Genomic DNA, 22,109 nt, shown 5'->3' on the forward strand with positions numbered 1-22,109 from the left:
ACATTTTTCACTTACTGTATATTGCTTTAGGATTTTTTCATATATTTTTCCCTAGATTTTAAATTTGACCTCACTATTTTTTTTATTTCCGGCAAAGTGAAAAACACATAAAAACAAAAGATCATCAACATATGGTCTGTTTCATTCACAGTGCTTTCGAGACACTGGTTTTCATCGTCATCTTTTAGGGCAGCAAAAACCACAGAAGTCTTTTGTGATTGCTAATATATTCCGTCTTTCAACAAGAAAGGCATGATTTTAATATTATTTAACAATATGTTAAAATTAGCCAGAGTCCTCAGTGTTAATGCAGTTATACAATTTTACTGATTTGATACATGAGTATGAACACTCTGCTTTGTTAACCTTCTTCTGCAAATATTTTTTACACAAGCTGGCTATAAATCAGAAATCAAAACACAAACAGCTTAACTTGGAAACATTCTTAACAGTAGACTGCGGAAAACAAAAGTAAATGCTTGTCCAAAAGAGTATGTTTTCCCGTGGTTCTTTGTTTGGAGAAGTCCAGAGAGGAAAAATACAGAATTGGCTGGATTTGTTGCACTGTAGGATGAGCAAGCCATAGTTTCAATGGCAAGAGCCACAAGCAGCTGAAGGCCATTAAGAAGCCTATTTTCAACAGTACTGCTTAAAATGTTTGAGGCTAAAGGTTTCTCCAAAAACTGGAAACATGCTATTTTTCCGATTCCAACAACTTCAGGCTACAGTCAGATTAAGTCTCATTCACAGACTTCAGTCACGAAAACTAGTAAATGCAAGGATAAAGCAGCAATTTTTCAGTCTTCTAGAATAATCTGGGAAAGGGCTACATAATCGGTGAGGATCCACACAGCATGACAAATGAAGTTATGTCTCAAGGCCACAACAGTTCTCAGTATAGGAGAAGGTGAGGTTAGTCATTAAATTCCATAATATTCAAATTCCAGACTGTCTTTCAGTGAGCAGCAAAGGTTGCTTTCTTCAAGGTAAAGTTTGACCAATTGACAGACAGTCTTTGCCTTGTCTGTCTGGCAGAATCCAGGCAGAATCTGTAAGGAAAACACATGGAAAGGAGAACCATCATTAATTGGAGCACACTACTGCTACCTTTTCCATCTATCTGATTGGCAATGGACTAAAACTTCCCACTTAATACATTTAGTACTACATAACTTCACATATGAACAGAGTTGGTTTTAACTTAATGCAAGAAGATATTGAGAAAATATTACTATTACTCTGCAAGTCAAAAAATTAAATAACTTTGTAGAACATTTTAAAAACATTTTATAAGTTAGATATCTTGAAATAAATTGCAGTCCTAATTGTCAAAGCTGCTACCACATTAGATTTTGGAGGTATGGGGGTAAAGAGCCACAGTTTCCTTTGAAAGCACGTGGGGAATGCATAACTTGATTAAAGAAAAATGCATTTTTATGTATAGGAATGGTCAATTCAACACCACAATAAAGGTAGGGATCCTTACCTCATCTTTGGATATGGTTCTCCTTGGCATACAAAGTTTTGTGTGTGAGAGGAGTGACTTGAGAAACTGCAAGTCACTTCTGGTGTGAGAGAATGGGCCGTCTGCAAGGACATTGCCCAGGGGATGCCTGGATGTTTTGATATTTTTACCATCCCTTGTGGAAGACTTCTCTCATGTCCCTACATGGGGGGGGGCGGAGTTGACAGAGGGAACTCATCCGCGCTTTCCTTGGATTTGAACCTCTGACCTGTCGATCTTCAGTCCTGCCAGCACAAGGGTTTAACCCACTGTGCCACCGGGGCTCTGGCATACAAAGTAATTAACCAATATCCCCTTTGGCTTGCAGACAGCCAACACACCCAAACAACAATACATGTAAATCATTTGCATGATAAAGTAATTGCCCTTGTCCTCACAGAATCTATGGTATTCTATAAAACCTGACTGTGGAGCCTAAGCCAATGTTTGGCTCCTTCAGAATTAACCTTATTAATTTTAGAGAGAATTACTCACCAGGAAACAGATGTATATCTTACTGACTCACAGTTAACACATGCAGGCATTCTTGTTTTTAAATAATCAGTGTAATGGCCTAAAGAGGTGAGCAAACAGTTCACCAAGGGACTAGGTTTTCCATTTGTCCCACAATAACATCCTTATCTGAGGATCCCCCACTCTTATCATTCTCTATAGATGTTTCCTCCTGCAGAGAGACTGAAACCTATGACTGCTTTTTTTTCTTTGATATAAACAGGGGTTTTGGCAGAACACTCTTCCCTTTGCTACAAAGCTGGTACTGAAAAATTATTTTCCATTTCCTTGATCTTGCTCAGCTCACATTTCTCTAAGCACTATTCCAAAAAAGTTGAAAAAAGCATAAGCTACTTTAAAGGTTTTATTGTCATAAAACTATGCAGCACCGAAATGCCATTTTTAAAAATTCAAAATGTGCTCCTCTAAATAATGTAAACTAAAAATTATATGTTTTGATACTGCACTAAAAATGACATCAAGTTGGAAGATACAACACAAACATTTTAATCAATGATAACTGAAAGCTTTGTTCTCATTTCAAAACTAGAATTTCATTTCATAGAAACAAAGTAGTCTCAATGTTACAGCCATTTTTTTTTCATTAATGCATGGTTTTGTTTTTGATATTATAGTAATACTGGAGCAGGGTTGGATTTCACAGCAGCCTGGAAGAAATAATGGCTGTCTACTAAGGCATACTTTACTGATTCTTGTCAAAATATGCACATCTTGAAATCAACTCAAATTTATTCCAGTTGATTTATAATGGACAAATTATCCAGTTGCAAGAAGGCAATAGTCAGCTTCTCCATAAGAAAATAATGATGTGCTGCAGGATTATTTTATTCTGGTTTTACTGTTAACAAACATTATACTATGCTATGACTTTGAAATTAAATATTTTCAAAAACAAATATGTATATTATGGAATTTTTGCGCATCAGTACATCACACTTGTGGTATCTTGCTTCTCTATTCCACTTGTCACAAAAGCAGACAGCCTTGGAGCAACAGCTCAAAATCAATAATCAAAATTAATCAATACAGCTTAATTATGATTTCCCCAACTTTTCTTTATCAAATTTTCATTTCCTTGACTTTTCAGGAAATGACAACCTGCACGTTCTCCTGGACCTCTCAGCAGCTTTCGATACAATTGACCATGGTATCCTTCCGGATTGTCTCACTGGGATGGGACTGGAAAGCACTGTCTTATAGTGGCTCCGGTCCTTCCTGGAGGGCCATACCTAGAAGATGGTGATGGGGGAATCCTGTTTGAACCCCTAGCCATTGACCTGTGGAGTTCCTCAGGGTTCCATTTTGTCCGCCATGCTGTTTAACAGATACATTAAACTGCTGGGAGAGGTCATCTGGAGTTTTGGAGTACTGTGCCATCTCTATATGGATGATACCCAACTCCTTTTCACCTAAAGTCAAGGAAGCTATCCTGATCCTAAACCAGTGCCTGTCATCAGTAACTGAAACTTAATCCAGACAAGACAGAGGTGCTCCTGGTCAGTCAGAAGGCAGATCAGGGAATAGGGATTCAACTTGTGTTGGATGGGGTCACACTCCCCCTGAAGACACAGGTCCACAGTTTGAGGGTCCTCCTGGACTCAGTGTTGAACCTAGAGTCCCAGGTATCTGTGGTAGCCAGGAGGGTCTTTGCACAATTAAAACTTGTGCATCAACTGCGCCCATTCCTTGAGAAGCCAGATCTGGCCAGGATGGTACATGCCTTACTTACATCCTGTCTGGATAACTGTAATCCAGCCCCATGTGCTCTACATGGGGCTGCCTCTGAAGAGTGCTCAGAAACTTCAGCTGGTCCAAAGAGCTGCAGCCAGGTTGCTAACTGGGGCTGGCGACCTTCCCTCTCAGTAGCTGCCCCTCAACTATGGAACTCCCTGCCCAGAGAAGGCAGAATGGCCCCTTCTCTGCTGTCCTTTTCATTCAGACAGGTTTTTAAAGATGAAGGTGTTTAATCAAGGGGTGATGTGGTTTTTAACTTTGAATATGTTTTTGATGGATTTTAACTGTGAATGTTTTAGTGCTGTTTGTGTTTAATTCTGGTTTAATATTTGTATATTCTAAATTGCATACTACTGCTTTTATGTCAAGCCACTTTGAGTCCCCTTTGGGGAGATAAAGCAGGGTATAAATCAATATTATAGTAGTAGTAGTAGTAGTAGTAGTAGTAGTGGTAGTAATAGTAGTAGTAATAATAATAATTCTGATACAAGGATGAAAATGTGCCTATGTTACAATATTATCTCATCTTCACTACTGGCACGAACAGTTGCTCAGTGCTCAACCTGAAGCTAAGAAAGTATCAGAGATTTCTGGTCTGGACATAACAGCAAAAGGAGGTTTGTCTTACCTTTTAAAATATTCCACTTCTCGCTCTGTCTCATCCATTTCCACACTATCTAGATCAACGTCTTTAGGCAAAAACACATCATCTGCAAAATCATATTGCACAAACACAATTAATTTCAGATAGCTTTTAATTTGGAAAAAAAGGGGCACTGAATGAAACTGGATAATAAACATATTGCTAACTATTGTTAGTTAATTACGTCATTGTAAATAAACTTACGATCATGTAAAGTTGAACTGTGCCACTGCACCTCATTTGTACTCTCAGAAGGAGAGTAAAGAATAGCTATCTTCGGGGTGTCTGTACAAGTGCAGTCTTTTATACAATTGGCATCACAGTGCTATGGAACCCACTGTGCCACAGAACTCTGGCTATATAGTGAGGCATTTCTATCAGTGCATGTTGTGCAAGGGGGATCAACTGCACTATCACAATTCACTAGAAAAGTTGCACTACCTGGCATCATAAAGTTTTTGATGGAGTGTTTCCAAAGCAAACTGGAAATGCTAAGGACTGAACCTTAGACTATTTACATACAAAGATCCAAAGCCCCACCTACATCTGTATATTTGCTTGTGAGAGTATGACAGTGCTTCTAACCTGATATTATTTTAAGAGCTATCAAAGTAGCTGAAGATTTTTAAAATAATTATTTAAATCTAACTAATTATTTGATTAAATACAGCCTTACCAATTGATGAGCTTCCTTTGTCACTTTTCTTTTTGTTTTTCTTGCTCTTGGCTTTTGGCTGAGGAGAATCTTGCAATAGCTGTTTATTATGCAATTGTTCACTTGGAAAAAAGGAGTTTCTCACAAAAGATGATTTTGCTACCGGATTCATTTGCTTGGATTTTTTAGTGCTTACTTTTTTCTCTTCTTTTTGAGAGACAGCAAGTGACTGCAGATCTGTGACTTTTAATTTGGATTTCATTTTATTTTTTATCCTAGGCTGACTATCTGTTCCTTTGCAAGGCTTTTTCAACTGCTGAGCAAACAGCTTACTTATCTGTGTTATTTGCTCTTTGCTATTATCTTCCGTGTGATTATGCATTATATTAAGAAGCAAAGAAAGGGGCTCATGTGATTTCACCGTCATCTCAGTCTTGAAGAGCAGCTGTGAGTCTCTATCCTTTGCTAGATTACAAGGCTCACAGAAATTTTCAGAAATGGGCCCCTGCTCAAAGTCATCTGCGTGTTTTGACAGAGAATCAGCTGATGTATCTCTTTTACCCAATAGCTCACTTTGAAGGCTTTCCGGGGCACCTGAGGAAGACTTTCTCATTACTTCACAATTCTGAGGAACTATTTTCACTTTCTCACAGCTGGTGTTTGCCCTCTTTTTCTTTTTCTTTATAGCTTGTAGTTGATGCGCCTCATCTCCTTGGTGTTCAATTTGCTGTCGCTGCTCTTGAGTTCCAGATTCTGTTCCAACCTGGGACTTTTCTTTTAACTGTGAAAACAGCCATTTGTTTTTATTTTAACAAATTTGGAAGTGACAATTGAGATTACAAAATAAATGATACAAAAATATTCTTTGATGTCATTCATTCCACAGCATTAATATGCAAAAACAGCTGCATACTCATACACCATGAAAGTCGTTTCTCATGCTCTTTGTCACGAAAGACTGTGAAGAAAATGGGTCACATGATTTAAAGTCTTTACTTTCAACACGTATCACCAATCTCAGCCCCCCAAAAAACTCCTTATTCTGGATGCACTTCCTCTTTCTGTGCTATTTATAAGTATACTAAACTGATGCCTAAACTCTTTTGTTAGTTCTGACTAAAGAAACTCAAAATTCTGTGGGATTTACCTATGTATGTATTGACTCAGCATTCAATAATTGACTGAATTGTTCTACTCTAATTGGGACTAACAGGAATATGAAAGCAGTCCAAATAAATGAATAATCAGTAAGCATTTTAGAAAATATCTTATAAATCAGCTACTTCTATGAGGAAAGTTATTCCTCTTTCTTCGCAGCATTCAAGTAAAAATACGTAAGCGAAGATCTTCCCTTTAAAACAATCATTTTGATCCAATTAGTATACTGCATTTTCATCACTATTCATATCGAATTAACTAGAAGAATTGCCACCAAATTTCTATCTTAAGATTCATTTCCTCTAAATCCAGCTCTTTCCTCTTCAAAATCATTATCTGTATTGTTGGGGATGGCTGTAAAAACACACACATTCATGCAAATAAAGCCATACAAATTCCTGGAACATATTTTGAAAATTACAAAACCATACAGGTTGGGGATACAGCTGAAGACCAACCCCTAGATAGATCAACAGCAGCACCCCATGGAAGAAAGTAATGAGGGGCTTCATTGTACATATAGAAGATAAAAAAAACAGAAACAGCATCAAATATTCAATATTTCCTATTCTGGCAAGAAGTTTTTAGAATTAGTCTTTAATTAAAAAAAGAAACAAGTAACACAATACAACTGCATTATCATACTGACAAGTCCCAGCTCTATACGCCCCTATTGTGCACGTAGCTTTATTTAAATACAGCTCTGTCAGTCCTCTTGCTTTTAGTTATTCTTGTTTTCTCTATTACATATCGTCGTCGTCGTCGTCGTCGTCATCATCACCACCATCACCATCACCATCACCATCATCATCATCACTATCTTTATTTATATCCTGCCACCATCTCCCCGAAGGGACTCAGGGTGAGTTACAGGCACTCCAGGATGCACATAAAACATGCAACAGGTAATATAGTTCTTGTGGTATGTTTTTCTAATTGTTCATCCATATTTTTTCTTAGACGTTTGGTGGTTTGAATTCACCATTACTTTTGTATATCTATCTAATAAATGGCTTCTGTGTATTTTGAAATAGGTCTTCTTTTATTTCTCCTTTTGCTAATCTTGACTTATTGGTTGACTTTTCCGATAGCGCTATAGCCCATATCCTATGTAACCATTCTCCTCTAACTGCAGTTTAGTACTATGACCTTGTTGTTATTCAAAGCATCCCATTGTGTTATTACAGGCATTTGCTCTGCATTTTTACAGGCTATTACAGGTGTTGCTCTTTAATTTCAGAGACCAACAAAGCCATTTAATTGATTGATCAAATATAAACATTTCAACCCCATCATCCTACAAAAGGAATCTGAAACAATTTAATATTAAAATGGAAACACTTCAATATAACATTACTAAAAGTCAGAAGACAGTACATAATCATTTAAAATCCTGCTCATTAATAAATATTTTTCCAAAAGAATTGAAGGTAGACTCCCAAAAATGTCCTAAAAAGGAGGATTTACACTGCGCCATGAACATTTCTACATTTTTAATGAGGAAAAACAATTCAATTAAAAAGTGCATTGTAATTAGAATATAACAACGTCTTTAATTGCTCATTGACTTTTTACATTGCACACATTCTTCTAATGCAGGTTTAAACTTACCTTTTTTTGCTTATGCCTTGCTCTTTTTGCTGTCCGCGTGCTGCTAACCGGCTTAGTCTCAGGGCTGTTTATAAACTGTAGCAAGTCCTCTACTTTTCGATGATCAACAACACCATCTCTGTCTGAGATCAGCTCTGGTTTTCTAGGTTGTCCCTCTTTCCTTTTTGTTAAACGCAAACGGAGTTTTTCTCTCATTTCAGCATAGTTTCTACTAGTTGGTGCTGCTGGTGGCTGTTGGATATTTTTTAATTAAAAAGAAGTAGCATTAAATAGAGCTCCAAAATTCCATGTCATTTCAAAAATAACATTCAAATTCAAAAATATTCTATAACAGGTCTAAGACAACATCATACATTCAAATAAGCTGATAAAACAAAAAACTGTAATGAGAAAGACAATCAAAAGAGACAAAATTCCAATTTAATTTAGTTATTTCTGCTAAAAATACAGTGAATATCTACGTGATTTTGTTTTGGAAATACACTCTTTCCTAATAAAGCACTCATATAAAGCTAAAAATTGGAGAAATTCAAGGATGCCTACAAGAAAGGGCTGGATCAGAATATGGCACCCAACTCAATTCCTCGAAATAAAACGGTGAGGTGAAGCAGGAGCCGTGGGCTACATGCAGGCTGTTCTTAGTAAGCACAAGAGGACCCTTTTACACTATACAAATAAAGCACTATAATTTCACTTTAATTTCCATGATTATACTGGTTACAATCCTGGAATTTTGGGGGAGGGGGTAAGATATTAAAGAATACTGAGCAAAATATCTTTTATGCATCTCTACACTACAGACCCTGATTCCCAAGGATTCAGACATATTAATTATGGAAACAGTGATGCTTTCTGTAGTGGGCACGGGAGGGGGTATGGCTTTCGAGGAAAAATAATAATATAAGAGCAATGAGTCTTCCTCCCAGTTTTGAAGCAGAAGCTGTTGTTCGGTGATCCTAGCACCTCTGCAGCTCGTGTCTGGGTGCAAGGACAGGGATAATTTGGTAGCTGGAATACCTTAGCCACCCACGTCCAAACTGCCAAACCCACCCTGTTTTCTCCAGTGCTACAGAAATTGCCCCTGACCCAACTATCATTTGAAGCAAATTCTTCCTTTCTATCTTTCCCACCAGACTTTAGAGGAGAGGATTGCTGCCGCCCACCTAATCTGTGGCCCACACAAACATGTAGTCGTGAAGGTGAAAGCCTACTTTAAATATAAGAACACAAATCTTATATACATTTGTGAGGACAACTAATTGGTTTAAAGCAAGTGCCTCCCAGATCTGCTCCAAAGTTTCCACTGAACACTCTTGTGGAAACTGGGTTCTTTCTCAGCCCTTGATGTGACAGTTCTGTGGCATTTAAAAACTGTCACATCAAGGACTGAGAAAGAAACCAAGTTCCATGTCTAGCCTCTTGATGACATCAGGTGCATCCAAGAAAATTAATGAATTAAGTGCGGTAGTTCACTGCATATGTTTTGCAAACACAATCCAATAGAATATAAAACTACCAAAAAACTACTTACTCCTCCATGTCCAAAGAATTCGCAATAGCAACAATCACAGTATTTTCCTTCTTTTTGGTTTGTAGATGTTGAGGTGCTTGAGCTGTGTTCTGAACAGCTGTCTTCATCTTGGCTCTCCTCACCATCATACTGTGGATGATCATATAGGTCACTGTGTTCACAATGTTGGCCTTCACAGTCAGGGTCACTATATTAAAGCAGATAACACATTTTTTGATCTATTCTAGAAAGCACGGAGGAAAGATCAAATGAAGCCAGCACACTACACAGCTGGTGAGGTAGGCTCTCTGCTGCAGAAATGACGCAGAAGTGTATTTTGTCATTCTTTATTATTTTAATGTGTTAACACAGATACAGCTGTGGCATAAAAGTAACTGATTTCAATATGAAGATGGTGTGATATCAGTGAGTTTTGAAACACTGACTAAGAAACTAAGATAACAAGAAAGACAGAATTTAAAGGAGTTTTTAAAGGATTAAGATACCAGAAGAAAAGCAGCTGATTCCATCCCCTTCTATTATTGATTTTATAAAGGACAGTGCATGGGGATGGAGATAAAACAAGAGAAAAACCACTATCTCTTCTAACAGAGCTAGGAACAAGCTATACAAATGCTGACAGAAATCTAGAAGAAATAAGGACTCCCCACTGCAAGACAAGCAAAGCATGACACTTACTTTACTTGACACTTCCTCTGTTTTCGCTGACCAGTGTGATCAGATAATTTAATACTTCAACTATAAAGGTTTTCATTTTTTTCTGTTGCCTTAATGGCTTGATCACACGTCTATTTGAAAGTATATAATCTCTTATGAAGTTGCAAGGATTTATTTTCAAAAAAGATAAGCAGAAATTTGGGATATAAAACATTAATAGCATCAATCACTACCGAAAAAAATTTGAAAAAAAATGTTCCTGGTTTGAAAGTGTTTAAAGTGTGGTACTTACTTCGAAAGTAGTTGTTATATTCTAGAAACTTTGTCTTTGTGGCTACCACAAACTATGTTGAATTGGTTGAGACTCTTGAGATATTTATTGAAAAGATTAGTAAAATGTGTTGCAGGACGTCCCTCCCACAAAAACCAAGTTTTTACAGTTTAATAAACCTTTTCCATGTTTTTATGATAAAACCAATTAGAAAATGACATTTATAATCCAGGAACAAAATTGTATTACATAGTGTATAATTTCAAGGAGTATAATAAAAATATAAAATATAATAAAAAGCTGAGGCAATATTTCATGGGGTTTTTTGTTACCAACTACTACTTTTCATTTATTTTGTCTTCAGAAATTCTCTCTTCCTCTCTTCTTAGGGAAAAGGGGGATATCTGAAGGCAAAATAACAAAGAGAAAGAAAAAAGGACAAGTCGAGGGAAGAAGGGATACAGTGGGCCTACGGTATTTGTGAGCAAAGAATCTATGATTTCAACCTATAGCACATCATCATGTCTCATAGTATTCAATCGTGGTGAAGTGAACACTGACACTCTGAAGGATGTGTTCCCATTTCTGCTATTTAATAATATGGAACATTATCATCCACATTTTTTCATATCTCCATGAAGTCCTGGAACCAAACCCCTGCAGATATGGTGGGCCCACTGTATTGTGTGTTTCTTTTTAAATGTTCATATTTATTCATCCAACAATGGTTTTTGAAGTAGAACCATACTTCTAAAAGTTGATAATTTTATTTCTAAATTGTTCTTTCTGTATAAGAAAATGAAACGAGTAATATGTTTTTGACTTAGATTGAATCCATTTTTTATATTTGTAAAATATAATAGTAGTATAGCATACAGGATTATTACCCAATATTTATAAATTACAAACAAGGTTAACATCAGTTTAAAATAAGAACATTCCTTTTCTTTCTTTTGGTTTATAAAGACTGTCCCAAGTGGGCCAAGCAACTATATGTTTGCAACTGATGATCTGCTGTTTTCAGATTTATGATATGCTTTCCCATGAGCTTTACCTAAATAAACAACTAAAATGTGTAAACAGCCAATAGTATGACAGATAGACAAAAAAGTCTAGAGTTGGTTAGTTTAACAGGCTTTCAGAAGACCACACAGCATGCTTCAAATAAACAAAAAGTGTGTGTTAGATCAGGAGAAAATTCAGATATACTGAAGTGAAAAACACCATCAGTGAGATAATAAAAAGAGGGCACATATTTTTAACAAAGCCTTAACATGGAAGATAAGACATACTAACTTTCAAAGTTAACCTTTACTCACATCTTGAGTCAAAATGACTCAAAGTATATAACAAAGAGAAATAGTAATGAGAAACAACAAAATCTCACCTGCAAACACTTGATGCAGTACTAACCAAGCTCTCTTTGGTTGAAGGAGATGCCATGGTGGTTGGATAAAGGCCCAAATTTGTGTCCACAAAGCTGGGCGGAGTGGTAATAGTTCTGGAGAATGCTGGAATACCGGATCCTGGGAGATGAGGGGCTGAAGTTGGAGAAAGCACCCCGGGGGAAAGAGAAGACAGCTGTGCTAAAGTAGTGGGACTGTTTTGTGGTGCGGCTGATGCAGAACATCTATGATCCTCTGAACTGATGCTATGGAACACATCACCTAAGGCGAGAAAGGAAAGTTACTCAGGTTAAAATCAAGATGTCTTGACATAAGTGTCATTCTAAAATCTAAAGGGAAAATTTTACCTCCCTATTTTTTTAAATCTTAGTATGTTTCAATTAAGTGTCTAGGTCAGAGACATACACATACTTGTCATCAATTTACAAAGTCATGCCAAAATCCATGAAAAGCATACCTAAGAAAAGAGTAGGAAGATAGTAGGAGACATCATATTGTTTCATTTTTCTATTGATCAATTTGTTGTAATTACTTTACACTGGCTTGATGTGTTACACGTTACAGTGAGATTTTTTTAAAATAAAGAAATTAGCATGCTTGTTTCTTAAGAAGTTCAATAGTAGGATAGCATAAATGTATACATCTGATGAAGGAGAAAGCCACAACTGGTGATTAGAAGGGTGACACATATTTTAGCTGAGCCAGAACATGAATATTGAGAATAAGAGTAAGTTGAAAGAGGAGGCAAAGAAAGAAACAATGCCCTTTTTTAAACTGATGAATCAAAAAGACTGCAGATCACAGCAAAAAGAAGAGAGCATTTCAGCTTGGATTGGTTTCTTCGTGTTGCTGGAATACATTTGTTTTTTGTGCATTGGATTTTCAAGATGATGATACTTGTGGCACAATCTGCCCTACCTTCCCTTGATAAAGAGAGGTTTTTTTATTACACAAACCTGAGAGGCCAGTAAGGTCGTCCTCAGGTCCTTCTCTAGGTGAGAAGTGGAACCACAACATCTAATGGTGCTCGCTAGCACAGGAATGATGGGAGCTGCAGTTCAACAACATCTGGAGGGTCAGAGTATCTGAACAGTAGACTACTATGAATAACCTTTGTAATTTTTAACAGAATTTGAACCAAAGACCAAAGATACAGCCTACAACAGAAAAGATGGAACTTGTTTTCAATTGCATATAACAGAGATACTCTAATCCTGATTATTTCAGCTTTCGAGTTGAAAAAAAGCTAAAGTTAGCATGCCCTGATGAACTTTTGAAAGCACTGTCCCTTGCAGAAATATGACCTCCTGAAACAGTGTGACTATATAACAGTATGCCTTAAATTCGTAATCACCTTAACAGAAACAACACAATATGGATCATGTTTTGCTTTCTGTCAGGTTATGTTCTTTGGCTGTGTGGACTTACTGCATTAAATCTTTTTATATTTGAATTCTATATTGAACCACATGCATGCAATATCTACGTCAGAATACTGTGGAGAAGAAGTGGGAAATACAGCAGCAAATATTGCTATCTTTGGAAACATATGCTCTAAATTGAAATGTTATGAAAACTGCTTTGAGAACTTTTGTTAGCTAAAAAAACTAGTGTAATGGGGCACTGAATAAATCATTACCTAGTGATGATGATCTTTTAGATGAAACTTTAAACTGGTTGTTGCTCGACTGTACTGTAGTAGCAGTGCACGAGACTGAAGATGTTGCTGAAGATGTTGCCATAACTACCTTGTTATTGTGCATAAAAGAATCTTGAAAGTGATACAGACATTTTTTCTTTAACGTATTTTCCTTCTTCTTGCTATCAGTCACTGCCATCCCTTCATTTCCAGTTGTTACAGGAAGTATGTTAGGATTTGGTTCTGTGGCAGATGATGCTACCATATCATTCCCTTCAAATGGAAGAAAAATATAAGCTCGCTAAATAATGTAGCATGCTCTGAGCTGGTGCAAGCTCCTTTAAATTAAAACATTGCATGATGTGGCCAGAGGTAAACTTTCTTTATTAAGCAGTTCACACTTGAATGGTAAAACTTGCTGTAACAAAAGTACTTAAGATTAGGGAAATCCATTTTGAATTTATATAATTTGCACAAATATAATTTGCACAAGTTTTCATATTATAGTTTGAAAACTTGAGAAATGATGTCATAATATTCATTGCATTCTCAAAACTGCCAAGACAGTATCAAAATCAGATAGAAATAGATGGAGTCAATAATACAGAAAATCTAATCATACTGAACACAGAAAAAAATAACTTAAAGTCTGAAAACCATTTCTATTTTTTAAAAAGAGGGAAAATGTTGTTTACAGAAGGCTTTGAAATGTAATATTTATTTGCCAGAGGTTTTTTGCATGAAACTTTTAAATAATAACTATTATGATAGAAGGAAGAACAGAAAAATATTTTACTAGGAAGGAAATATATATTTATAGCCATTCTTTGCTATTATTCTTTTTGCTAAATATGCAAATGTAAAGTTAACAGCATTGAAGGTAAAAAAAATCTCAACCATGAAAGTAATAAAGCTCTGAAGTGCTGCTAGGATGGAAATAAAAAAGAACTGAGGAAAGTTCATAGAGACAACAAGGAAGAACTAAATTCGCACCAAAAAAACTGAGATGAACACAGAAAGGTTTTAAGGATTATTCTTTCAGAGTTCTTTTAATCTTTCTCATTTCTGCTTTTCAGCACCGCCCACTATGTATACATTTCTGACACTGGAGACATGGAGCTGTGGTGGTGCAATGGGTTATATCCCTGTGCCGGCTAGACTGCTGACCTGCAAGTCCTTGCTCTGCGAGACCATCTCTCAGCTCCAGCTTCCCATGTGGGAACATGAGACAAGCCTCCCACAGGATGGTAAAACATCCAGGTGTCCCCTTGGCAACGTCCCTGCAGACAGCCAATTCTCTCACACCTGAAGCGACTTGTAGTTTCTCAAGTCGCTTCTGACATGATAAAAAATCTGGAGACATGTTGCCGCTAGAGCCATTATTTTACTGAGTATGGTATAGAAATGAACCACTTCTAAATAAAGATCTGTATTCTGAGCAACTCTTCCGGTAACTGAGAAATCTGGTATGTGACAGCAATGAGTACAACACTAATGGTGTTCTTTATGTTCCACTAAAAAGGATCCCAGAGAAAGATATTAGACCAAACAGAAGTTCTTTACCATTGGCAATTGGGTTTTAATTTAAAAAATTAAGTTTTAATTTAAAAAATTATACCTATATGGTTTACCAGCACTATACAATATTCTTAACGCAGAGTATGTATAAAAAGTAGTGTAAGCTTTTGTATTGTTCTGCATACTGACTTAATACATTCGGTTTATGCCAAACGTAATTCAGCATCATTGTAATGTAAATGTATTTCCTATGACACAGAAGGAATAAAAGGTAGTGGAGAGGACACAGCTAACTATTTTTATACAATTTGTATTTGCTGATAAAGTCTGTATTTATCCACTGAAACCCACATCCTGACAAGTGTAACTGTAAATATCTTAAACCAAGTCAAATAGATTTGACTCCTCTTATGTGCACACTATAATGATACAAAGGAATCATTGTAACTAACTCTCTCAAGAACAATGTGATTTATTACAGTATCCAGAACATCAATGCCATTTTTTAGAATGAAACAGAATTATACCCTCACCAGGAAGTTCATCTTGCAAAAAGTTGGAAGCATACCAGTTCTTCTCATTCATGACTTCTGATTCCCAAATGCTTAGAAATTCAGAACTCTTCCAGTCTGTAGTACTCCCAAAACCATTTGAGTACATATGATCTTGGAATGATGTATTCAGTATTGGCTGATTATTGGTATGATTCTGCAGAAGAGCCTACACATCAAGATTTTTTAAATTAGAACTTTGTTTGTTTCCATATATCCCCCAAATTATTATCCCTAGTGAGACAGAATGCTGCAATTGAAATGTAAATACTCCTACGTACTGTACAAATCACCATGATACTGAGGTGATAACTGTACAAAAGCCATTCTACATGGGTAATTTTGAGAGTTGTAATTTCAAAAAATAATATTTATAAGCTATGTTTGTAATGGGTTGTTGCAATGTATTATTGAAAGGAAGGTTTTATGTGGGGCAAGGCCTTTCTAATGTGGTTTCATATTCTGCAATCAGTATGTTGCTACAATGATTTTTCACACCACATTTATTAAAGTGTGGGATCCCTTCATTTTTGTATATATGTTCAAGAAGGCCTAAATAATATTTGCACGAAAAAGGCAAATGTACATTACCTTTTTCCAAGGAAAAAGTACATTACACTCTTGAATAATACACTAATAATACCTTATTATTAATAAAAGTTTAATTCTTTGCCCTTTTAACACTTTATTTTAGAAAAGCACAGTTCTAAAGTTAAAAATGCTCAAGTAACTGATTTTTGTAAAACTATAAAATGTTACAATTAAAATGTAAATACTCCTACGTACTGTACAAATCAGTACTAAGAGGCTCTATCATAAAACATGGAAAAGATTGATTAAACTGCAAAAATCTTAGTTTGGTTTTTTTTTCCCGGAACATCCTGCAGCACAAATTTCCTATAGTTTTTCAATGAATATCTGATGGAGTCTCAACTAACTCAATAGTTTGTGGCAGCTATAAAAGTGAAGTTTCTGTAGTATAACAACTACTTTCAAAGTAAGTACCACACAATTAAACAATTTCAAACTAGGAAGAGATTTTTTTTCAAATTTTGTTACATAATGTTATTAGTTAGGCCTATTTTTAATGGTAACACTCTATGATTACCTTTTCTGAATCAAATGAAGTCATACAGGCCATTTCCTGTAAAAACGAGAATAGCTTATATGAAACTATTACCTTATTCTGTGCCAATGGTGGAGAAGTATAAAAGGAAGTATGGAGTGTAGGAGATAAATGAGGAACAGTAGGAAGTGGTATTTGTCCATGAATGTGAGGATAAAGATGAAGACCAGGGTGGACAGACTTTTCCGGAATCTTAAACTGATGCCCAGCAGGAAGACATTTTTGTTCAGTGTCTGAAGAAGACAGGCCTATTGTTTCCTGTTTGCAGATATGGCACTCACAACACGTTGGAACTTGATTAGCCTGTCAGACATGAAAAAGAAGTTCCAATCTTAACCAGATAGGAAGATGGGCGAGATAGATACCTCATACACACACACACACACACACATCTATACAGTATATAAACTACAGACAAGTCTTTGTTTTAATCACTGCCTATCAACTTAACAAGCATTAACATCTTTGGGTTGTTGTAGGTTTTTTCGGGCTATATGGCCATTGTCTAGAGGCATTCTCTCCTGACGTTTCGCCTGCATCTATGGCAAGCATCCTCAGAGGTAGTGAGGTCTGTTGGAACTAGGAAAAAGGGTTTTTATATCTGTGGAATGACCAGGGTGAGACAAAGGACTTTTGTCTGCTGGAGCTAGGTGTGAATGTTTCAACTGACCACCTTAATTAGCATATAATGGCCTGACAGTGCCTAGAGCAAACTTTTGTTGAGAGGTGATTAGATGTCCTTGTTTGTTTCCTCTCTGTTGTTGTGCTGTTGTAATTTTAGAGTTTTTTTTAATACTGGTAGCCAGATTTTGTTCATTTCCATGGTTTCCTCCTTTCTGTTGAAATTGTCCACATGCTTGTGTATTTCAATGGCTTCTCTGTGTAGTCTGACATGGGGGTTGTGAGAGTGGTCCAGCATTTCTGTGTTCTCAAATAAAATGCTGTGTCCAGGTTGGTTCATCATGTGCTCTGCTGTGGCTGATTTATCTGGCTGAAGTAGTCTGCAGTGCCTTCTTCTTTTCCAGTGAGTCATCTCACCTCATAATACATCCAAATAGCTTCAATTTAGTTATTTTGGTTCCTAGAAATAATTCAGCTTGATTTCCCCCAAAAAACATTTATTTTTCTTTTGATTAAATCCATGATGTATCTTGACACTTGAGGAAAATGGAGTTGCTTCACAGTTGCCCTTCCAAACCCTTTACTATAGTCTCCATTTCTTGGCGATAGGCCCATGGTTTCTTTAGTCCCCATTTTTATTTCAGCATCATACAGAAATTATTTAACTAATGTTTTATCATCTACTTGGAAATATGCACATCATTTGTAGCCATTCTTTGTTTTCCTATTCCTAATTTGCACTTTCCTCAACATTTTTTGCTATTTTCTGCTGCTACTACTATGGTATCATTTGCATATCTTAAATTGTTGGGTATTCTGTTTTTACACCTCCTCATCAAAGAAGCCATGGGCCTGAGTCAGGAAAAGCTGAGCAGGATTGTTTATGATATAGTGACTTGGAAGTCTTTCATTCATAGACTCCTCAAAAGTCAACTTCAACTTGATGAAAGCGAACAGCAAAAAATAGGAATGGAAATGGCTGGTACATATATGGTGGGCATGGTATGCTGTTTGTATATAGAAAGGTGCAAATCACTAGGTTTGGGGAGATATAGTTGGAGATTTGAATGTGTAGATGGAAGGTTGCAGTAGTCAAGGTAGGACAGAGGTATCTAGGGCATGGACACTTTTTGCTTACAGGATAGTGGGGGGAAAGGTGGATTCCACACTGAAGTGACATGTCTTGGCAAATAGGAAGCAAGGAAGAAATTACAGAGAAAGCATCCCTTCAAAGATGGAGGCTCTTTGCTTTTACTAATTAATAGTTGTAGATTTTCTGTTACCTTGCAGGGGGCAGATCCCCAATGTGATTCACAGTTTATAAATTCAGGTCAAGCGAAGAACTGTACACGTTGAGCATTATTAGATAAAGGTTATATGAACTCTTCCCAAAACTCACTTTAATTATAAAATGGCAGTATTGCAAATAATTGTACAAAGTCCCCAAAAGGACAAAAGTGACAGACAGGTAAAATTTGAGGTTTGGAAACAATTATGAGATCAAAACCTAGAAGAAAACATTGTTCTTTGCAAATGTAAATAGACGAATTTTACTTCACAGTTCATGTACAGTAGTTATATAAACTGAATAATTTGTACCTGTTGAGTGGGGTATGATGGCACAGGACTGTTCCTTTTGCTGCCATCCTTTCTTATCACTTTACTTCCAACCATTAAATCACCTTTTTGAATTCTTGGCAGATGACTACTATTCTTTGCATTGGGTTTCTCGCCTTCTCCTTCTGATGAAGTGCTACTAGTGCTGCTACCCTGGGGAGACTGATAAATAGTTAAAAACAAAATAATTGCATTCTACTCATTTGATATAATAAATTCAAGAAACATATTTCAAAACAAGACTACCTTCAGTTTTAATGTTGTGCTCTTGATACTGTCGTTTAACTGTCTGTGGATTCCACTGGCACTGTCTATGTTAGCAATATCACAGTGATTACAGGAGTAAAGATTTTCAAGTTTTTCTGATGCTGGTTCAATATCTTCATTTTCTGTATTACTGTGAAGAAAAAGGCCTTATTTATTTAACAAGTACAGTAAGCCACATAGTAGAAAATTCTGAAATGGAATTAAAATGTACAATCATCACTAAGAATCTTGAAAATATTCCATTTAGAAATCAGGAGTTGATTTTTTTTTTAAAAAAAAGTATACCATATATACTCATGGATAAGTCGACCCCACGTATAAGTCGAGGACAGGTTTGGGGACCAAGATGGAAAAGTCGAGGGGTTATTCTATGGCCGCAAGCACCATTTCCTTGGCCTTCCATTTCAAAAGGTCAGAAGTTGCCCCACGGCAGACATAGTAGAGGGGGGTGGAACTTATTTTAGGTTCTCACAGGAAAGACTAAGCTCTTGCCTTTTTGCCATTGTACTCAGAGAAGAGACCAAACCTTTTTTTATAAGAACTAAGGAATAGTAATCACAATGATTCATGGATAAGTTGACCCAAGTTTTTTGAGTTAAATTTTCCACTACAATTTCAAGATTTATACATGAGTATGTAGAGTAATTTCAACTGAATTTGTTAAAATAAACTTCCATCAACTCTAGGATAAGCTTTTAGGCACAAGTCTATATTCAAAGATGGACATTAAGGACATATCCAGATTTTCTATTTAAAAGGATATCACACTACAGTTTAACTACAATGGCATTGAAAGGTTATGCTATGAAGTACAGTAGTTAAGCTACTGCCCAAGTCCCTTCCTTTTTAGAAGGCTTAATGGTATATTCTGGTGCGTATTGTGTATGTGTGCTTTGCCTTGAGTCAGTTGCAGATTCCAGGCAGTGAAAGATTGTTCCCAGTATGTAGTGAGACCAGAATGTTTCAGCTAATGCATAAGTAAAGTTGCTGAGGAATACATTCGTCACTGTGATTATTACTGAATACCATACACCAGAATAGACCACATACCTTTTGTAATACTCTTTAGAGACTTGTTCCAATTGTTGATATTTTGCTTTGATCAAAAGAACACTAAGACTTACAAACTTGGTCCAGAGCTGTTCTCATTTAGAATTGGTTTTAGTCTCTCTCTCTGCTGAACAGTGAAAGGAGAACCGGAACTGGATCCTGAGCTTCCTGTTGACATACTAGATAGATGGCTTTCAGCTAGACAATCTGGAGCAGAATCAATTTGCAGCGGCAGGTGATTATTATGAATGTCCTCCGTAACTGGTGAGTCCATGATTCCACACATCAGAATATGAGAAAGACTGCAGTCATCACAAGTGCATCTGTTCATGATATTAAAATAGCATGATGTTTGTTATTAGCACCACATATTTCTTATAAAGCCATTGGATATGCAGTCCCTGATTCAGTTCTATTAGAAATTAATTGGAAGCACCTGGAAACATAATGGACCTCTAGTCTCATCAGAGGTCCTTCATGAGCATTTGTCCCTGTTGTTATGGATACTTTCCAAGCTGTCCATCGTAAGGATAACAGACTTCCTGGAGGACACATATTCTACAGATCTCTCTGTCCCTCTGGCTAGTAATGCCTGCTAGTGCTGGGACTGCAATATGAGTTTCAGAAATAGACATAGCCTCACTAAGGAATGGGGTAGCTAAGGAGATCCTGAAGGAAACAATAGAAAACCCACTGTTGAAGAAGTAAAAAATTAATATGACCTGGTACCAGTTACAGACATTTATTTATTTATTTGCCACATGTGTAACCCAAGGGCATTTATCTTTAAAAAGAAAAGAAATCCCAGCTGGGAAGAAATTGGGAGGTTGAACAGCAACAAATCTATCTAACTTACTCAAAAGTGAAAAATTTATGCAAATGCATTTAAAAGTGGTAACAAGAGGCCTATTTATAGCCAGAAAAACTGCCAACTTCAGCATGGATTTCCTGGGTAAGATCGCTTGGTAAATCCTTTACAGGTAACACCAGAATTGTGTGTCCCTAGAGGGAAAAATCACTTGGGATGGATATCTAAATGGAGGATTTTATCTTCCACAAAAAAACCCCTCCAAAACAAAACAGAACATGGCATTAGAGCAGTGTTTCTCAACCTGTGGGTCTCCATGTGTTTTGGCCTACAACTCCCAGAAATCCCAGCCAGTTTACCACCTATTAGGATTTCTGGGAGTTGAAGGCCAAAACATCTGGGGACCTACAGGTTAAGCACTGCATTAGAGGCTATAAGGTAGCAAAGTAATAGGGTGCAAAGGTACTTAATCTAACTATCAAATAATGTCTCAAACATTCCTGCTCACAGGGTAGACAAAAAGGAACTAAGGAGAATGGTCGAGTATGCCAGAGCACACATAATAAAAGAGACATAAGAATTTAAATGAGTAATATTAAGTGAAAGGGTAATGCACAGGCACAAAGCCATTTATGTGATTCACAGTGTTCACAGACACTGTGGTTAACAATGGTTAAACATAAAGCAATATGCACAGATCTCACTGAGTTGTGGTTCATGTTTTATACTATTTAATGCCCTTATTATTTAAAGTTAAAAAGTTAACATTTTCTTATGAAATCATAAAAAACATTTAACTGATACAACATCTAAACGGTTCCGGCCCAAAATACCTTTCTGACCGCATCTTGGCCTACGAGCCCACGAGGACCTTGAGATCGTCTGGGGAGGCCCTTCTCTCGATCCCGCCTGCATCACAGGCACGGCTGGCGGGGACGAGGGAGAGGGCCTTCTCGGTGGTGGCCCCCCGGCTGTGGAACACTCTCCCGGCACACATCAGACAGGCGCCCTCCCTCATGTCCTTTCGAAAAAGCCTTAAGACCTGGCTGTTCGAGAGGGCATTTAATTAAGTGCTAAGCAACAACATTACGGTAATGAGAACCGGAATGGTATAAGGAAGATGAGACTGGCTATGATTCTACTAAGAGACGAAGCGGATTTTTATGTAGTTTGTATTTGTCGTATAGTTATATGTTGTTGATACTGGC

General features: G+C 36.8%; 1 protein-coding gene across 5 annotated transcripts in view; it reads right to left on the minus strand.

Annotated features, from left to right (window-relative positions):
* Positions 1–210: 210 nt before the first annotated feature.
* Positions 211–22,109, minus strand: part of FAM193A (family with sequence similarity 193 member A) — a 56,683-nt gene continuing 34,784 nt past the window's right edge. For 4 of the 5 annotated variants that reach the window (XM_060774119.2, XM_060774118.2, XM_060774121.2 and 1 more), the window contains 12 exons: positions 20,168–20,416; positions 19,023–19,173; positions 18,759–18,938; positions 16,593–16,841; positions 15,395–15,581; positions 13,344–13,616; positions 11,686–11,965; positions 9,371–9,557; positions 7,840–8,070; positions 5,092–5,851; positions 4,401–4,482; positions 211–1,049 (listed from right to left, as the gene is read on the minus strand). In XM_060774119.2, coding sequence (XP_060630102.2) covers positions 956–1,049; positions 4,401–4,482; positions 5,092–5,851; positions 7,840–8,070; positions 9,371–9,557; positions 11,686–11,965; positions 13,344–13,616; positions 15,395–15,581; positions 16,593–16,841; positions 18,759–18,938; positions 19,023–19,173; positions 20,168–20,416 — 2,923 coding nt within the window. In that variant the 3' untranslated portion in view covers positions 211–955. The remainder of the gene's footprint in view (positions 1,050–4,400; positions 4,483–5,091; positions 5,852–7,839; positions 8,071–9,370; positions 9,558–11,685; positions 11,966–13,343; positions 13,617–15,394; positions 15,582–16,592; positions 16,842–18,758; positions 18,939–19,022; positions 19,174–20,167; positions 20,417–22,109) is intronic. The other variant, XM_060774122.2, reaches the window with a different exon arrangement.

Source organism: Anolis sagrei, chromosome 4 (genome assembly GCF_037176765.1).
Source record: "Anolis sagrei isolate rAnoSag1 chromosome 4, rAnoSag1.mat, whole genome shotgun sequence".
In the NCBI taxonomy this organism is placed as follows: Eukaryota; Metazoa; Chordata; class Lepidosauria; order Squamata; family Dactyloidae; genus Anolis; species Anolis sagrei.